General features: G+C 37.6%; 1 protein-coding gene across 1 annotated transcript in view; it reads left to right on the forward strand.

The window, feature by feature from the left end:
* MRPL13 (mitochondrial ribosomal protein L13) overlaps window positions 1–20,132 on the forward strand; it is a 50,920-nt gene that overhangs the window by 7,152 nt on the left and 23,636 nt on the right. The window contains exons 3-5 of the mRNA XM_074943903.1: window positions 5,891–5,984; window positions 7,424–7,484; window positions 17,574–17,660. Of these exons, the coding sequence (XP_074800004.1) occupies window positions 5,891–5,984; window positions 7,424–7,484; window positions 17,574–17,660 (242 nt within the window). The remainder of the gene's footprint in view (window positions 1–5,890; window positions 5,985–7,423; window positions 7,485–17,573; window positions 17,661–20,132) is intronic.

Here is a 20,132-nt window from a genome sequence, read left to right on the forward strand (position 1 = left end):
GTTGCCAACCCTAGAAACCTTCGGGAAAGGATTGCTGAGTACCTCCATGGAAGTTTCATCGAGATCTCTCAGGAGGATTCAAGGGACATCCCTGTGTACATAAACAAACTGCTCCACATGGCCCCCACCCCACCTTACTCTTGAGGAGAATGAAGAGCAGATAGCAACTTTACCTCTCTTTGTTGTACCGCTACCTCTTGTAGTATAAATAAATTAATGAAAAGTCAATAGCTGTGTCCTGCTAATTTTGGGGTGCCATCACTGTAATTGGAAATTTATTTACACATTTACCCAAAGTTCTTTCCTCTGTATTGTGCTTGCCCATGCTCGATTGCAGGGACTGGCTGGACTGCAGTGATATCAACAACAGTTCCTGGCGCACAGCACAGCTGAACCCTCCAACACCTGTCTCCCATATTCCTCATCCACCTCCTCATTGTTCACAGCAGCAGCCTGTGACTGGAGCTCCTCACAGGTATCCACATGGTGCAGCATGGTGGTAGGGTCTCTGCCAAGTATGGCATGTAGCTCTTCGTAAAAGTGGATGGTCTGCGGGTCAGCACCACATTGATTGTTGGCCTCTCTGACTTCCTGGTTTGTCTGCTGCATTTCCGTGGCTTTCACACAGCACTACTGCTGGTCCCTGTCGTACGCCTTCTACTGTATCTCCTGAGCAATCTGCTGATAGATGTTAATGTTTCTATGGCTGGTTCGGAGCTGTGCCTGCACATCCTCTTCTCCCTACAGGCCCAGGAGATTCAATATCTTCTCTCTGCTCCAGGCAGGTGTGTGTCCAGAGCATGTAGCCGACATAATCAGCTGGGCCGTTGCACACATGAACAAAGAGCAGATAGAGGTGTGCTCACCAAGCTGGGCAACGAGGAAAAGGCATTTCAAAAATTCGCAGGGGTTTTAAAGGCAGAGTAGGGGGCTTCTGAAATGCGTGATCCCTAGATAGTGGAGCTAACAATTGTGACCAGAGTGGTCCGTGTTGGGCATTGTGGGACAGCTGCTTGAGGACTGTTAGGGTAACGCACAGGTAACACAGCATCTACACTCGTGCTACATCAACCTCCATACATTGACCATGGCTCAGTGCCACTCAGGGAGCTGGTGTTGTATGCCGTCATAATGGGCCACTTTACATCTGTGGGAGATAAATTTAATTGTAGACTTGTGCACAATTATGTCAACATAGGGTGGCTTACGTCAACCTACCTTTGTAGTATAGACCAGGCTTTACTGTAGCTATATCTCGTGGGTATAATTCAAAAAGTAAGAACGGCTAAGAACTTAAAAATTGGATGGTAACAGTCAGCAAAACTTGGTGATGATTCAGCCTGGTGATATTCTGGACAAAAAGAGCCCTCAATTATGCTGTAGCTGTTTCCATCACTTTATGCTGCCTCTACAGACGTTTTAGGCTTTGGAGTGACACACACAGTGACGCTCCTGGAATCTTCTTATATAAATTTTGTCTAAAATCTATTGTGATTATACCTTACAATGCTAAAAGAGATTAGAACAACAAATATTTATTTTTTTAATTTTTAGTTTGTGCATTTGACAACACAGTATGGCTGCTTGTGGTTTGGCATCATTGTTTTACGTATATAACTGTGCCGTTATCATAACAGAGAGAGAAACGTTTTAACAAATAGCAAAATATTATTGTGAAACTAAAATAATGTGAAAGTGAGCATGGGGCAAGTACAGTAACTGACACTACTTTTTAACTTTTTTTTTTAAATTGACATTAAAATACATCAAATTGGTTGTCCCTTTACGTAAAACACATGACAAAATTGTTCATTAAAAGCTACTTCCTTTTCAAGTAGAATTTTCAAAATATACGAATAAAATGTTTCTCAATTTTTTAAATAAATTTCAAATATCTATTTTAATTTAAACCAAAAGTCTCCCTTCCAGACAGGCTGGCTAATCTGCTATACAGAAATTACTGTTTATTTCTGTTACTATAGCACTTAGGAGCCATAGTCATGGATTGAGACCCGATTGTGCCAGGTAGTTGTACAAAAAGATAGTCCCTGTCCACAGTGCTGAGATTGTGACATGGAAAATCTTTCCATGGCCCTTGTGCAAATTATCACAAAGATTTAGTAAGGCTAAAAGAAACACTGACACTTTCAACCTTGTGTGCGCGCTAAGTTCAGAGTCTTTTATTAAATATGAATCTTTTGAGTTGAAAACCCTATGTTCCAAAACCTTATCTGTATTGCTATAGTTTGTTGATATTGTCTTTGAAATAACGAATCTAATATTGGTTGATGCTGGGTATACATTGTTTCACAATTAATTTTCATGTGAAAATTTAGATTAGTTATTATTTTTCATACCAGAAAGTATAACTGACAATGTGATTGTAGAAGTAATTTGAATAATGTGAATTTTAAAACTGCAAAACATCTTTTATCCACAAGATGTCACTTGAGACCAAACTTTCCTGAAAATTAATGTTTTTGATCATTCACTGCAAAAGATCATTCAGCTTCACATTCATTCAATTTTCTGGGCAGGGAAGAAAGGTTGCTTCCAGAAGGATTTTATTTGGTTTGCTGCTTCTGATGAAACAGGTTAAAATCTTTTTAATAAAATAACAGTACTTTTAATCTGTAAAGCACCACTTATACAGTATTGCACGCAGGATACTGTATTTAATACATTCATTTATTATTTAAATAGCTTTTGATGTAGTGTCTTGAACACTGTTAGTTTTTTAATGTGATTATGTTGTTTCTGGAGGCTAGTGCGGGTGAGAGATAAGTAATCTATAAAAGAGCAGTGTCCATATGGATTTCCATTTTGCATTGTTTATTGCTTCGTGATGCTGGAAGTGCAGACTGTTGTTTTTTAAATTATTAACATAGTTCTCAGAACTCTGAGATTTCAATATTTTAAATGGACTAAAACTGAATTTTCTGTGTAATGCTTCTGTTCAGTAAAACTCTTCTATTTATTTGTTTGTTTTTTCCAAATATACTGAACTGAATTCCAACTCAGAGGGAGGGAAGAAATTTAATTTCATGTAAACTTATCTTGCATTTAAGCCGTGAACAGTGGTATACTTTTTCCGCAAATTTCAAAATTTTAGATAAAATTATACCACACACATTATACCAAGCATTCAATATCATAAGAATATTGGTCATGTTTACTCTACTTTTGTTCCCCCAATTGAAGTTAAACATTGATACTTAATTGTTATTAAAACTTCTTAGAAGATGAAATAAATCTAACAAAAGCAATTAAAGGAAACCACAATGCACTTGGTAATTTACTGTGTTGGAGCTCAGCACGACTACCTTAATGTGGATAATTATTCTTCACCCCTTACAATAAAATGCTGATCAGCCTTTAGGGTGAAAACTTCAGGAATTCCTTCAGTTTGTAATGTTTGGTACTTATAATGGTTAGGAGAAAGAGTTAAGACTTATCATCTGAAAATGAGCACAAAGTTTGACATGTAGGTTGTTAGTTTTGTAAGCTAATAAGTGGCAGACTGACTCGTGATGTCAGGCAGATGTCAGGCACTTTATTAAATAAAGAAGAAAAACCTAAGTAATTAATGAAGATTAAGGTCTTGGTCTTTTCTTTGGGGTCTGTGTGTGTGTGTATGTTAAGAAATATTAATTAAAAAAACTTAAAATATGACAAATCGCTATATCATGAGAACAGCCAGAAAACATTTTTACTCCAGTACAGTTCACTGGGTCTACGCTGCAGGAGCTATGAACAAATATTGAGCTTAATTGTGCATACAGTACTGTTTTCCCTTTTTAACACTGTTGAATGAGGCCACCTCTGAAGTGTTACAGGGACAGTGCATACTATTTAAAGACAAGAAGCAAAGAATACTGTGTCCAACTGAAAGTGCAAGGGATTCCTGAGATATGTATGGGCTTGGTCTTTCCACAGAGTTGCACTGGTTTAACTAAAGGTGTGATGTGTGAACAATGTTAATTCTATTTAAATCTTTTTATGCTATCATGTAAGCTAAACACATATAGGCCAGTTTTAAACCAGTTTGTGTGTTCACACAGGATTTTTCACTGAACAAAATCAGCTTTAAACTGATTTTAGATTTGTTTGTTTTTTAAAGCAACTTCTGTCATAAGCAAGACCTTAAACAAATAAATAAACAAATTACAAATTGGGTTATTATGTCTACTCTAATAAATTTTTTTCTTCGGATTTTTAATCTCTAATCCAAAGGTTGGCACCTCCAGTAACATACTGGAGCATTGGCTCAATATTGGCTCAAATGGTAGACTGACAATTATTGAATAGCCTAATTATCCTGTTTAGTTTGTGAGATCAGACTTGCTCATAAGTTATAAGACTGCAGGTTCATGAGTATTTGGATCTGTAGGAGAGTGGAAGTGCAGCTGCTAACAGAGAAAACTTTATCCACCAGGCACAGCACATGAAACCTTCAGCATTTTAGGATAAAATCTGACAGAAAAATGTAGCTGCTGATGTCAAAGATTTTCTCCATCAGCAACTGCTGGTGCATAAACTTTCAATTTTGAAGAATAATTGCTAAAAATGATCTTAAAACCATTTTTCCTCCCAAAAACCTACAAATTATACCAGATTTCCTCAGAATTCACCTGCCTTCCATATTTTGTGTAGATAGATGATACTTTGTAAAAGTGATCAGTCAGCAATGAAAGGTCATATAGATTTTCTGGATGTATGTAGTAAGGAATATATCTTTGGGAGATCTTCCCCCACAACAATGTTTGTTTTACATTATCAGTTTCTTCAAATATTAATTACATTTTTATTATACTTTAATATGGCACTTAGACTAACTGGTTAAATCTCAATATGGAAATGAACTCCAGGTGAATGATCTTCCAGAGATCTGAATTAATGTAATAGTAATGACTCATCAAGAGGATGTATATATATTTTTTAGAAAACTTGCACTTGTTTCACAGTTATTTTATACATGTTGGAATTTAGTAAAAAAAAAAATTGTCACATTTTATTTAATTTGGAAGATCTGTCAAAATTTCTAAGGCTTGAAAAGTATCTTTAGTAATAGAATACAGGTTTTGTTTTTTTGTTTTTCATTTTGGTACCTATAGATGGGAGGGATGCTCTCTATATAGCAGGAAAATTTTCATATTGCACCCATTTGTGTATGTTATAATACTTAGTCCTGCCACGAGTGCAGGGGACTGGATTAGATGACCTCTTGAGGTCCCTTCCAGCTCTATGATTCTATACTGTAACACTCAACTCTACTTGATTTTTAGTACAAATGCTTCAGTCTAGCACAAAGCTAATGACGTTAAATCTTTCTTTTAGTTTCCAATATATATTTTAGCTTTAGGTCCTAAGATTGTTTCATACTAATATTTTTCTAGTCCAAAATTCAGTATTATGAAAAATTGTTCATTATGAAATTGTTTAATATGAAAAATTGTTTTAGAAATCTGAAATTAATTTAAATTCTGCTTTAAAGATTTATCTTCAGTTTGTGTTTAATTTGTTCACATTGACTTTTGGTAGTGTAGAGCAAAGATATAGTATTTTGAATAAAATAAAATGTTACCCAGTGACTTAAGACATGCAAATCTTACTCATGCAACTTGCATTGACTTAAACTACCCACGCTGGTTTTAAAAAAAAAAAAAATGTATTCACCCAGCATTTAACATGGTGGTGGTGATAATGAAAAAAGTAAATAAATTCTCTATTTATGGCTAGATTTTTATTTTAAAGGTGATGCTTTTCAGTGATTGTTTCATTTGAGACATTATAATGTGATTTTTGCTTTGTTTCTGTGAGTAATTTTGTGAGAACTTTTGTATTTCCCTTGTGATATCTCCTATTGAAATTTCTATCCTTTATAATCTAGGTGACTGTGGAGACCATGTTGTCATAATAAATACAAGACACATTGCATTTTCTGGTAACAAATGGGAACAGAAAGTTTATTCTTCTCACACAGGGTAAGTGGTCCATGATTTGACAGTAAATGCTCAAAGAAGTTAGTAGTAGAGATTGATGCTGAAATCCGTTTTGCTTTTAAGTAAATTCACTAACTAGAAAATGTGAATTCAAAGGAAATTCCTTTTGTGTGTCATAAATCTTATGTTCTGTTAAATTTCTCTGTCCACCCTGGCACAATGTCTATTGCTAGGGAAATCATCTGAGATACAAGACGTCAGAAGAAGGCATAAGTTAAATTTGCCTAGCAAAACAATCTTACTGGATGGAGGTGAAGCCAAGAACAGGAATATCATTTTAGTTAAATAGCAAAAGGGATTTTGTTTTCTAAAACACTAAAAAAGCCAACTAAACAAAAACCAACAATTTAAGAGCATGCAGAAGTCCTCTTAAGTTATGTTGTTAGACCAAAGGGCAAATAGCAAGATCAAGATCATTTTCCAATGCAAAAGGTTTAACTGAATAAAGATAAAGAATGCATTCTGACGTTAACAGAATTACATCTGTGTGATTTAAATCTCTCTAAAAATCACTGAGAAAACTTTTAAGACATGAGGTACTATGGAGACAAAATTGATATATAAGCTGTCAATAGTGGTTATTTCCCAAGCTTCTGTATTTAGTACTGGCAGGAATAATTTGTTTCTGGGTGGAATTCTAATCAGTCAGTCAAAGCAAATAGGAACAGTTGCTCCCGTGTTTCGAACATGACCACATTAGTTGGTTTATCTCTAATTATTAAAATAGATCTATTCTGAAAATGAATAAATTGTATGGAAAACATAAAAGTGGAGTTGAGGGTGTTAGTAGAGGGAGGGAATTGTAGTAGTATTCAAGTAACTGCAGTTTTAAGTGAATATTCTAAATGTATTACATGTACTGACAATACTGATATTTTCAGTTCTTAAGGTTTTATGAAGTTGGAGCTGATCCATTGAAGTAATGGAAAGTCCCCCATTGACTTCAACAGATTTTGGACCAGATCCAAAGTTCAGATCAGTAGTTGGAAAAAATACCAAATTTGTAGGACCCGATAAGATTTATAACAGCAGTAAACACAACATCTTCCCCCATAAAGCTTACAATATAGGTAAATGGGATTAGGGAACAGAGGGCAAAGTAATGATAATAATAAGCTGTTTGTTGGGATAATAGCTTGCGCATGATGTAGCTTGCTACCTGCCTAGCTGTGATCAGCTGGCAATATTTTGTTTAATTCAAACCTTTCAGCCTTGTGTACTGATCTGCTTGTGTCCATGAAAGCCATTTATGTAAAATTTATAATACGCAGGTAACATGTTACAAATATAATTCAACAGTGAGTAATAATGAAAAACAGTGTTTACAGAATCAAACGTATTAGAAAAAAAATCACTGTCTTTTTCACTGTTTTATTTTGTTTCACTTAATTATTAAATATGTTCTTTGGGTGTTTTTTTAGTTATCCAGGTGGCTTAAAACAAGTGACAGCAACACAACTTCACCTAAAAGATCCAACAGCGGTAAGTAACCTGTTTCATTTTAACTTTTGCTTTCCTTAGCTAGTTTAGGGGAACTATTTCATCATATTGACTTGCTATTCTTCCGATGGACAAAAAACTGAATCAAGCTCTTCCATTTGCCTTTTCACCAAACCTTACTTTAAAAAAAACAAACAAAAAAAGAAACCCTAGTTACTACAAAGGTGGAAAATAGAAATTTTGGTGTTTAGTTTGTAGTTGGGATCTCCTGAGTGACCAGCTACTCTCTTCTCCATTGTATCACTCTGTCCTCTCCTTTATTCTGAGTTCTGTCTTCCCCTTCCCATCTTTTTCTTCACGTATTCACTCTTTCACCTTCTCCTCTGCGCGCTCTCTCTCTCCAGTTCAGCTCATGCTTAAATAGCCTCCTAAATAGGGATACTTTACTGAATTGGTGGCCTAAATCTGCATCACCGTCTTTGTTTCTCCTCATGCCTTATCTTTCTATGTGCCTTCTTTCCTTTTTGGTTTTTGTCCTTTTCCCTGATTTTTCTCTCCCCCACTCCTCCTGTGGTGGCCTCCCCAGCCATATGGTATAGGACAGTGGTGGGCAACCTGCGGGCCACATGCAGCCAATCAGGATAATCTGATTGCAGGCCATGAGACATTTTGCTGACGTTGACCATCCGCCGGCACAGTCCCTCACAGCTCCTAGTGGCCACGGTTCTCTGTTTCCAGCCAATGGAAGCTGCGGGAAGCAGCGGCCAGCACTTCCCTGCAGCCCACCACTTCCCGCAGTTCCCATTAGCTGGGAATGGCGAACCGCAGCCACTGGGGGCTGCAGGGAGCCGTGCCGGCAGACAGTCAACGTCAGCAAAATGTCTCATGGCCCGCAATCAGATTACCCTGATGGTCCACAGGTTGCCCACCACTGGTGTAGGAGCACTGTTTATTCTTTTTTAATACAGCAAGGTTCACTGTTTAAAGTGAATTAGAACTCTGCTCTTCTTGAGGTGGGTGTATCAGACCGAGTGGGGAGTACTCTGCTTCTTGCTCTTACATGCACTTTAGACAGCATGAGAAATGAAGTGCAGACCAGAGATCCTTCACCAGAAGAACTCCCTGCTGTGGGAGTAAAGCTCCTACACTGTGGATTACCATTTCCAGCCTACTACACAAAAATAGAATAACATATGGGGAACTAGTCAAGAGGGTAAAACAGGTTAATCTAATAAAAAAAACAATGAGATGGTAACTACTATGAAACTAATGTGTTTTGTATTAACCTTCAGTATGGAGCTAAAGTGTGACAATTTTAAGGGCAGTTATTTCAACAAAATATTTATAATGCTGTGCTTTGTAGCTAAAACTGTGGTTCACATTATGCTATTCAAATGGGCAAATCAAGGTTTTTAACTTGGTTCATTTTTGACTGACTGACTTCAGTTTTAAAGATTTGACCCTTTTCATAAATCACCCACCCCAAGCCGGTCTTAGCAAAGTTGTACATCGCTTAATAATCATAGTCCTTTCTAAGCAGCCGGAGGGAATAATCTGATTTTAAAAAGAGAATGCAAGACAGTACACCTGCATCTCTCTTGCAGTGAAATTCAACAGTGGATTCTATTGATTGATTTTTAGCTGTTTTCCAGTGGTATATCCTGAACATATGATGTATCCAAGAACTGAAAAATGTTGATCATGTTGAACTTGGGCCCCTGGCTAAAATCTGGATTCAGTGTGTAATGCAGAAATAGGATACTACTACTTCTGCTGAGGGAGAAGATTAATAGGTATTAATTGATAGCTTAATATTATTGATTGCCAAGATTTTCAAAAAATTGTACCTTAACTGTGGATGTAGGCATTTAACTTCTGGTTCCTATTTTTGAAAATCTTGCTTGCTCTGGATATATAGATATGAGCTTTGTGACACTGACTTGGGAAAAACATTGGAATCCATTCCCTTGCTTTTACTGAGAGTTGAGTGCAGCACCTCTGAGGATTAGACTCTGAGAGTATATCTACACTGCAATTAAAAACCCGCGGCTGGCTCACGCTAATTGACTCGAGCTTATGGGGCTCGGCTTAAGGGGCTGTTTAATTGTGGTGTAGATGTTTGGGCTCAGAGTAGGGCCTGGGCTCTGGGACCCTGTGATGTGGGAGAGCCCAAGCCTGGGTGTCGGCACTGCAGTTAAACAGCCCCTTAGCCTGTGAGCCAAAGTCAGCTGGCATGGGCCAGCGACAGGTATCTAACTGCTATATAGACATACCGTAAGACACACATCCATCAGGGACTGATTTAAAAGCCCAGTGAAGCCAATAGAAAATTCCCCCTGACTTCAAAAGGATTTGGCTCAAGGACATTTATATAACTAATTTTAAAACACTTGCTGTAATCACACCAGATTATGCATCTGTTAAATTATTATTGTTTTATTGCAGTACCATCTAGGAGATACAGTTATGGACCAGGATCTTGTTGTGTTTGGCACTGTACATATACAGACCAAAAAGAGAGTCACTGCCCCCAAAGAGCTTTGCTGCTTGTAGTCAGTTGCCTAATTGTACTCAATTAAAGTAAAACAAAAAAGCACTTAAAGGGGAGGCTCTAATATATCTGTACTGACTTCCTAAACTATTATTCGTTCCATGTCCAAAAGCAGTTCTCTACTTTACCATTTTTGTTTGAACTTCAGATATTAGTAGCTGTACACTGGGAGGCACTATAGCCTAATTTATTTGCAAGGGCCTGAGAACTGGATCCCTTCTGGCATTCACTCTGAGTTTTGTTTTTCTTGCCAAACTCCCACTGTTCCCAGAGAAATTCATCTAAGACAAATGCAGAGTATTGCCAATAGTTAAAACATGTTTGACAAAGACTCGGCAAATGGTGATAGAATTCAGAACTTCATCGTATTTAGCGAGAAAGGTGTTCTTGTGTAACAACCCTCTAAAGAACTCTGGGGATTTAACTCACTCTGTGTTCAAAGCAAAAAATCTAATTTGATGGTTAGAGAGATGAGAAAGAGATCTGATTTCTGTTTTTGTCACATTGTTAGTTTAGAATAGTAGATGGTAATTTAGTATGCCAAATATTCTGTCTGTGTAGCTATTCTTATAGATCATTCTGATCTTGATAAGTTTAGTGGACCATGATGGCATAACAAGCAGTTTATCTGCAACCTGTACAAACAGTGACATGACAAAAAATAATATAGGTAGCTGAATGTGCATGAAAGTTTCTGTTAACAACCTGGTGTGTATTCTAATTTTTTACCTGCATTTCACAGATGACAATATTTTGTAACTACATGAAATGGCAGGATGAAAGGCAGAGTGCTCTAGTGGCCCAAGGACAGGACCTGAATTATAGGAAAAATCTATAAATATTATGAGATTATCCTCCATATTGAGTTGGTTCTGTGATATTCATTTATAGTTAAGAATCTATCAAGATTAGCTTCTGGTAAATTTAACTTGAACAGTATTTTTGGAAGTGGAAATCTATGCTAATTCCCCCTCCCCTCCCAAAACATTGACATTCTCCATGCTGCTTCAATACAAGGTCTTGTTTAAACAACATATTCTAATCAGTGCTTAACTTTGTATTCCTTGCTATGTCTATACAAGTGCGGAACACAAACCTGTTATTGCAAAGTAACTAAATTATAGTATGATCTCGTCAGAATTAGTATGAAAATGTTTTATTAAACCATCTATCAATAAGGTAAGCAAGTTCAATAAGAAAAATCCTATTTATATTCTATCCACTTGCACAAATAGTATTCAGAAGTATTCTTTAGCTAGCAAACATGTAAATTAATTCAAAGCTTCTAAAACGTTTTAATACTAAATAGGTGTACTGCCTGTAATTAGCAAACTATTTGCTTTCACTTAAAACATGGTAGAAGTTATTTAAATTTAAATGATTAAACAATGAATAGTATTATGTATTAAACAGAGATTTGTCAGTACTTTTGAAATTATTAACTGTCACAGCTGGGGTGTGGGCAGTCAGGACTAGTGGGTGGTGCCAGACTCAGCCCTAGAGAGCCACAGGTCAGAACTGGAATCAGAAGCCAGGAACCAGGCCAAGGGTCAAAGCCAAAGTCAGAAGCCAGGGACCAAATCAAGGTGAAGGAGCAGAACCTGTCATAGCAGCTGGCTGGGGATCCATCTAGTTGTACAAATAATTTCCTGGTATCCCCTCCAGTGTTAACAATTCCCTTGTTACACATGGAATAAGGGATATTCAAAGAGGCCTGCACATCCCAGAGTCTCACAGTGAGGCACTCAGATAACAGCACAGGAGTTCTAGCTTCTACTGCTATACTGAATACATATGTTTTTTTCAGGGGGTGTGCATGGGGGCAGGGAGCAGGGGCATATCCCCCTTCCCCCCAGTAATCGGTGGGGGTACAGGATTCCTCCGGCCCTGAGGACACAGAACATGCCCCTCTAAAAGCAGTCAAATTTAAATTCCTGTGCATGCCTCTGTGTTCTGTTTTTTGTAGGAAGGTAAGAGCCACAGAGAAATGGCAAGTTAAAGCAGCAAGTGACCAGGCTGCCTTCATTTTACACGATTCTGATGCATGGTAGATCTAATTGGCTCTAGAGGAGTTGCAATAGATGGTCAGAGTAAGCAAATAAATTGTTCTCTTAATTCTCTGAATAAGAAGTTTTAATGACTCTTAAATTGGCCCGTCAAGCTTAAGAGAAACTTGGAGTTGGCTTGAGAAAGATCAAATCTTTCACGTTTCAGAGGAATTCTACTGGGGAAAGCCAAATGAAGCAAACAGGTTTTAAATCTATATTCTGAAACAGCCCGAGTGGATCTCAGACATCTTGATCTGTGTTACCCTTTTACCTTCATAGGATATTAGGGTTGGAAGAGACCTCAGGAGGTCATCTAGTCCAATCCCCTGCTCAGAGCAGGACCAGGATGAACACCACCTAAATCATCCCATACCTTCAGTCTGAACCTATTTCCAACACATCAGATCTATAATCTTCTTGAATTTTTAGCTGCCAAATATGAAAGATGGCAACGAGCCATTTTGATTAGCAGGTAGATGTATAGATAATCATACCTCTTTGTCACCATCTTCTTCAGATCTTTGGATTGATGACATTTTATTCAACAGAATAGTTTTGATCACAGCATCTTTGCCATACAACAGCTTCTTTCCTGGACTTTCCACTTGCTGGAGCTATGAAGTACCGTCGTTATAGGGTGAAATTTAAGTATTGCTAATACTTCTGTCTAACAAGTAGAGCAGAGTGGCTATTAACTTGTGAACCTTTGAATTTAACCTTTTATCCTTGAAGACTGATCTCTAACAAGAACAAAATCGTCTCAAGAAGTTATCAGAGTCATCAAGCCTGTCTTGGCAAATTTTTGCCTCCAAAACCAGATGATCAGATCTGTGTTTTAAAGTAAGTATTTCTAATTCTAATGTTCTTGGTTTTGTCTTCTACCTGAGCAGTTTTAGGGTTCCTTCATATTGGGCTTGCCCATATTATTCAGGAAGTGTTTAATGAAGAAGAAATTACCATTTCATTTTTAACCTTTCACTTGACTTCCTTAGATTAAGTGCAGATTGTTGGACGATCCATGGATTTTTGTTAATACATTTTTTTCTAGTTTCAGTGCGATAACCTCCTGTTGCCATAGGTTAAAATGATTTCCCTCTTCTTTGGTTTTGTGGTAGTGAATCAGGTCATGTGTAGTACCACCACTAACTTCCTTTAGGACATATGTTGGGGACAACTTTAATTTCTGCTGCAGGCTGCTAAGGGAATGCACTGACTTGCAGCATCACTGGATTTCCCAAACTATGTCCCTATCTTGCCAATATTGCCCATTTTTGAAAGCAAAAAGCAGAGAGATTATGTACTTTCAATTTGTTTATTTGCAAGAAGCACATGTTTGGAACTCAAAGGCAGTTTTTATAAAAAAAAAATAAAGCATACAGACATTTTAGTTCACTTGCATAATTACTGTAAAGTTTGAGACCAGAATTCTGAAAGTTTTATGCCTAAAGTTTGGCCCATACATCTTTTGAGATGCCTAAAAATGGAAGTGGCTAGACTTTAAAGCAACTGAGTGCCTGCAACTTCCATTGACTTCAGTGGAATTTATGGATGCTTGGCAGTTTTGCAAATGAAGCTACTTTTGGATTGGTGGCTAGATATGGATTTAGAAGCCTAATTCAGCCACCTCAGTTTAGAAAGTTTTGGCCTCAAATATTTACTTAAAAATTTCACTTTATTTTCTAATTGAAAATATAAGCAAAATTTAATTGACACTGGTTATTTAGTTACTTGGAAAACTTCACATGAAATTAGTGAGTATAAAACAATTCTAAAGAAGTGAGAAGTACTGTATGTGAGTTGGCCATAGTTTTTAGAGGCTGTGTTGCCACTGGCAAAGAATTAATGGTTGACAATTGCTCAGAGTGCGCTTCACCTACTGAGAATAATTATAAAGCAGGACAAGATTTCACACTGGCAATATGCTGTGAGGAAGCCTGCAGTGGAGTCATTGCCCCAATGTATGCAGCTGCAGGCATTGAAATAAGGGCGCTTAAAACATTCTTACCTTTGAATGTTATTTAAAAATCACTTACGTGCATAGACTTGTATTGCATCTGCATAATGATTACCTTTTGGAAGAAAAACCTGGAACAGAATCCTTACAGTTGGTGTTTGAAAGACTATGTAGTTTGGGTCAGGGAAGACAAGGAGTAATTTTGGCTAGTAATATACATATCAAAAGGCTATTCTTAAAACATCAAATACAGAGAGTTTTCTTTTAAAACTATGGGGAGGGGGAACAGTTTTTAATAAACCAGAGCAAAACTTTGAAGCCTGGATTAGTAGAGACATAGAAGTGAGTATGCTATGGATTAGGGAGAATATTGGAACAGGATCAAGTATTTTAGAAGTTCAAAATACTCTCAGCAAATCTTCACAGGTGGTTTGATCTCTGGTTTGGTTGTGGATGAAAACAAATTGCTTTTACTATTCTTAATCTGTTCCTCATTCTGAGCCCAATCCTGCAAAGTGTGGAAGGCTCTCAATACCTTTCAGGATTGTGCTTGCTGAAGGATATCAATTTAAAGTACTCCTCTAACTCTAGAGTTTTAAATAGTTGTGCAGAGCAGTAATGGGGAATGAGATGGGGTGGATTGGGAAAAGTACAATTAATATACATAAATAAAAATATTCAGATAGTAGGGAAGTGTTAACAGAAATCAAGCTCTCTAAGCCAGAGTGATGTAGCTTCTCCTGAGTCTTGAAATACTCCCAGTGGAACCTAAATAATTAGAAGAAAAGCATTATGACTAAGCAGGAAAGAGAACCAAGGAGTTGGTATGGAGAGGATTTATTTGATGTATGTACGGTAGCTCTGTCTAATCTAGTAAAAAAAATCCCAGATATCCTGAAATTCTTTTAATTTCAATATCTTTTAGCTGAATCTTTCATATCCTGCATCTTTGTGAAGGCTAGTTCATTCAGATAAATGTGGTGTGAAGGTATGTTGCTAATGTTCTAGGATTCTTAGCTTCTTAGTCACTTCCATATACTTTCTCCTGGGACCTCAGTCAATTTATTTAGTACTTAGTGATATTGTCCTGTTGGTGAACAGCTTTAATTTTGTTTTACTTATTCAGTGATTCTTTTCCAGGAATTAGCCACTCCTGGGTGTGACAAATATATATAAGGCAGTATTAAACTACACATAAGAGCCAGGCTCTGTCAATCACCACCAACGCAAGTTGAAATCTTTAAGTCCTAATGTACGAATCCTCTCTAGAATTATTTTAATAAAAAGGTTTTTCATACTAATAAAATGCTAGTTTTTCACTAGCATAGCTGACAATGTGAGAGTTTACTAGAGCAGGTTTAAATGTAATCCAGTCCTGTGTACATAAATGGTTTGTTTAATCAACAAAAGTCAGATACGTTAGTGTAAATAAGCATTTCTAGGCTATACTACCATATTCATTTCATTGTAGTTTAAGAAGGAGAATTTGAACTTTTGAAACTAGAAGTGAATATCTATCCCAGGTTTGGTTTTGTTAACTTTTTTGGAGACCTTTTATTGGACATGTGAGCAATCCATTTAAAATTAATGTTTTTGGCACATTCATGGTTTGCTTTACAAATAGTTAAACTAACGTCTCAAAAATGTATTAATTGGCCAACTTAAACAAAGGTGTTTTAAGTCTAGAGGTAATAGCTAAAACTGTATCAATCAAAAGAAATTCCAGATTTGAAGGGGTGTACATCAGCTTAATGCTTTGAACCCAAGATCTTATGTAAATCTGTGGACTCTGTTCATCAGCTATAAATCTGAAGGCAGGGCTCAGTACATAAAGTAGAATGAGATAATTGAAAGACAAGATTTTACAGTGTCTTGTAAATCAGCAGGAGTGTTGTTTTTTAAAATAGGATGTAAAATCTTATTAGTTGCTAGGACCACGAGTAAAGAACTGGTGGAGTGCATAAACAGCTGTACAGGATTGAACTTGGTGGATGCTGGCTTAACAGTACCCATCATTGGAACTTTGGCCGCAGTCCTGCTGAGAGCACTAGGTAGGCAGGCCCTTTTGCCGAGATGGAGCCCCAGTGACGTCAATGGGGCTCTGTGCGTTTCTCATTGTAGAATTCAGACCGTTGTTGTTTAAGGTTTTCTTAAAAATCTGATTACCATCGTCACATAAACACATCATTTTAACTGGAATTCTGTTTATTGGAAATGTGTAGCTAAAATATAAGAAAATTCTCTGTTTTACTAAAAGTCATTGTCTAATTTTAATGAAATATTGAATCCGTATGCACATATTCTATGAACTAGAGAACAGCTTTCTTGGAATTCTGTAGTCCTCTATTCAGTTCTTTTGCTGTAAAACTCAATTATATTTCTTTTGTGTTCAGGTAACAATATCAGAGTCCTTTTGTAGCTAAAGTATCAGCTTGTAAATGACTCTGGTTGGTGCTGCTTTTTACATTGTGCCTTTTTTATATTGGAAAATTAGCCAGTTAAGCTTAGAAAGTTAGCCAGTTAAGCTTAATTTTTTAAATTAAAACTTCTGTGTTTTCTCATCAGTGCAATTAGAGCTAGATGGTGTCTTCAGCCAGGGTCCTGAGCAAGGAAAGAATGTAAGCTGCACCACTCTAGGAGAAGCTGTTACTCAGAGATAAACCTTGGGGTCTGATGGAGCCATATTGACCTCTTCTTAGTCTTCCTATCTTTTCTTTGCATCAGGATAGTTTATGGTTGTGCCTTTAATATTGTTTCCTTGAGAAATTGTCAGCTCTCCTGAACTCCTGTATCCCTTAGAATTTTTCTTCCTGCGAGATCTTGCCTACCAGTTCTCTGAGTTTGTTAAAATGTGCTTTTTTTTTTTTGAGTCCATTGTTCTTATTCTGTTGCTCTCATTCCTTCCTTTCCTTGGAATCATGAAATCTATCATAGCATGCTCACTTTCACTCCAATTGCCTTGAACCTTCAGATTCACAACCACTTCCTCGCTATGAACATATCTAGTCCTCAACTGCAAATATAGCTCATTGTGGAAGCTTTCCTACTGGGAAATACGATGTTATTGTCAGCACTTAGTGACCGTCAACAGTATTAATTAATTATCACATCACATATATCAGTTAATTTAGAAGAAAAGTTGTCAGTGCTCTCTAATCCTGAGCAGTTAAAATATAATATTTAGAAAGGATTCTGTACTATGAGGTGGTTAGTGTGGCTGTGATAGTTAAGGTTGCATAATTGTTTCCCTTCTTCCCCATCATAGAAGGTGGTGGGGCCTTCCACTGTACATGTCTGTCTCTGCACAGGCATTGTGCTACTAGGGCTGGTGGGTGAACAGGTACTCAGCCTTGCTCCCTCCAATTTCTCCCGCTCTTCTGACAGTTGCCAGAGCCTCTGGCCTCTTGGAATGGTCAGGCTGCACCTCCAGATGGTGGTTTGTTGAAGCAAAGTCCAGGATCTGGAGGAATGGGCAGGGGGAAGCTCAGCCTACCTCTTTCTCATTGTTTCTGCTCTTTTGGCATGTCTGCTTCATGCCCAGATGTATATTTTTTTCATAATATATATGTCTCTTTCAGATTGTTAAACTGGCTATTTATAGAATGCTTCCAAAGAACCTGCACAGAAGAACTATGATGCAGAGGCTGCACCTCTTTCCAGAAGATGTAAGTCAGTAGCTGTACTTGGTTATGTTCTGATTTCTCATGCTTTAAGGAAGTATAGATGTAGTTATTGAAATATCTCCCATCATGAGAAAAGCAGCTTGTTTCTTTTATAGCTAAAGACAGTTTGAATATTAATGTTTTTTCTTTATAACTTCATGAAGCTCTGAAGATTGTCATGCATTAGAAGGCTTATTGTTCTGTATTTTGGCCAAAACAAAGGGCCTTTTACTGTACAAGATTATTTCTAACTGGAAATCAAGATAGAGTACAGTATCTGTAAACTTTGGTTCCGTGAACTGGTTTTCAAAATTTAAGGCCTGGTCTACAGTAGAAAATTAAGTCAGCTTAACTGTGTCACTTGGAGGTGTGAAAAATCCACATCCCTGAGTGGCATAATTAAGCCAACCTATCCCCCAGGGTAGATAGCACTAGGTTGACAGAAGAATCTTTCCATTTGACCTAGCTACCAACTCTCGAGGAGGTGGATTACCTTCACCAATGGGAGAACCCCTCTCGTCCCTGTAGGTAGTGTCTACACTGAAGCACTAGAGTGGTGAAGCTAAGCTGTTATGCATAAAAATGAGTCTGTGAATTCACAAACCATGGGAAAAAGCCTCCCAAGTAATTTCCAGTCCCCAGAACCCTAAAAAAACCTCCAGAAGCTACTAAGAATCTTCACTGTTGAAGATTCACCAAGTTTGCTTCTCAAGAAGGGACAGAACTTGCTAAATTACTTCACAGAGCATAATGTCTCCATATAGGAGGGAGTTTGAGCCCAGTTTCTCCCAAACCAGAAGGTACTCGTTCACCAGACTACTCCACTAATCAGCGTGTATATTAATGTCACATTCTGGGGTGCAATCCAGACCAGGGAAGGGTTGTGTCACTGTCTGACATGTAACCCTGAGTGCCTCAAAATGCTCTGCTGCTTTAGCTCTCTTGGCTGGACACTTCCAGCCAGTGTACAAGCATGCCCTGAGTGTCTGTGTGTTAAGCAGCCCTGGTTCAGCATTCTTATTCCAGCAGCCTGCTTGTAACATCACCGCACACACTTTGGCCTCCCCCAGCTTTGGTTACACCTGGCAAGATGATCCAAACACCACCCCCCCAGTCCTGAATTTTCCCTAAACTGCGTGTTCTGCAATGTCCAGCCCTCTCTTCGACCATTCAGAGAGGGAGTCAAGTTCATTTGTTCCTTTAAAGAGACCATACTCAGCAGCTGGCCACATTAACTGGTGTTAACATTCACTTCAAATCAAACACAACACTAGGTCGGTTTAGATAAAAAGAAAAACAAGTAAAATAAAAGGAAATGGGATTTTTAAGTGAGTCACATATAAAAGATAGAGTTAGGAATGGTTACAAGCAAATAAAAGTGAAAAATGCTTTCTAGAGGCTAAGTCTTAACAAAACAAACCACAGCCTTTGTTCAAGGTAGTTTCCTTACCAATCTACCTACCAGTGAAATCGCTGACCAGCCCGTCAGGATCTCCCATAGAGTCTGAAGTGCTCGGTTCCTTTGTCTTCTAAGATGAAAGATAGCTTTGGGTTCTTCACCCATTTCTTTTATAGTCCAGTGAACCTTTGAAATGGATTCTTTTAAGTGGTACCCCAAAAGTAAAGCCCATTCAAACTGGGGGGAAGATGACATGGAGTCTGGTCATGAAGGAAGTTCCATGCTGGTTTCTTCCCTTTCTGGTGTTTGCTAAAATGCATATTGATCTGTTTTCTCAAATCTCTTCCCCTTGCTATGATGCTGAGTGATTGTCTCCTCCCCTGGCTGGTTTGACAGTCCTGTTTATCTTTTATGTAAATTGCATTTCCATCGTCTTTTACTGTACCTTGGAAATACCTTCCAGGTGGTAGAACAACATTCCTTTGTCTAGGGTGGGAGTAACTTTAGCCCTGCCTGGCATATACACTTTGATAATATAATTTTCATTATGTTTGTAATTTGAATTTGCCCTCCATGCATACACCACACAATAATGTCAATGATCAATATCTTGGTAGCTTTCTGTTGTTATCTTACACCACACCCACTAGATAAAGGTAATAACAACTGGTCAGTCCTGCTGAAACTCACTACCAAATGCCAATGAGCGTCTTGCAGATGCTGTTAGGATCACAATTAAAAATGTTGTTCCTGTACTAAGAGTAATCATAATACTGTACATTGTGCTTGGGAGCCAGCACGCAGCAGCCTTACACTGGAAATTTCTAAAAATTACATTCTAACAAATGAAGCATGTGTACTCACAGAGAGAATATGAGAGCGATGATCAAAAAAAAATATATATGTTTATTCAGTACACCATCGTTTCCTTTCTCTGTCTTAAATGAAGTAAAGATGCATGTTAGCAAAAGAGCTAGAATATTACTTTCCGCATGAGATATTTTAAGTCAAGCAGTGACCCATAAATATATTGTGAACATGTCAGCTGTGGTTTCTGTCGAAAACGCAGATTTATG

This window comes from Natator depressus, chromosome 2 (genome assembly GCF_965152275.1).
Source record: "Natator depressus isolate rNatDep1 chromosome 2, rNatDep2.hap1, whole genome shotgun sequence".
Classification (NCBI taxonomy): Eukaryota; Metazoa; Chordata; order Testudines; family Cheloniidae; genus Natator; species Natator depressus.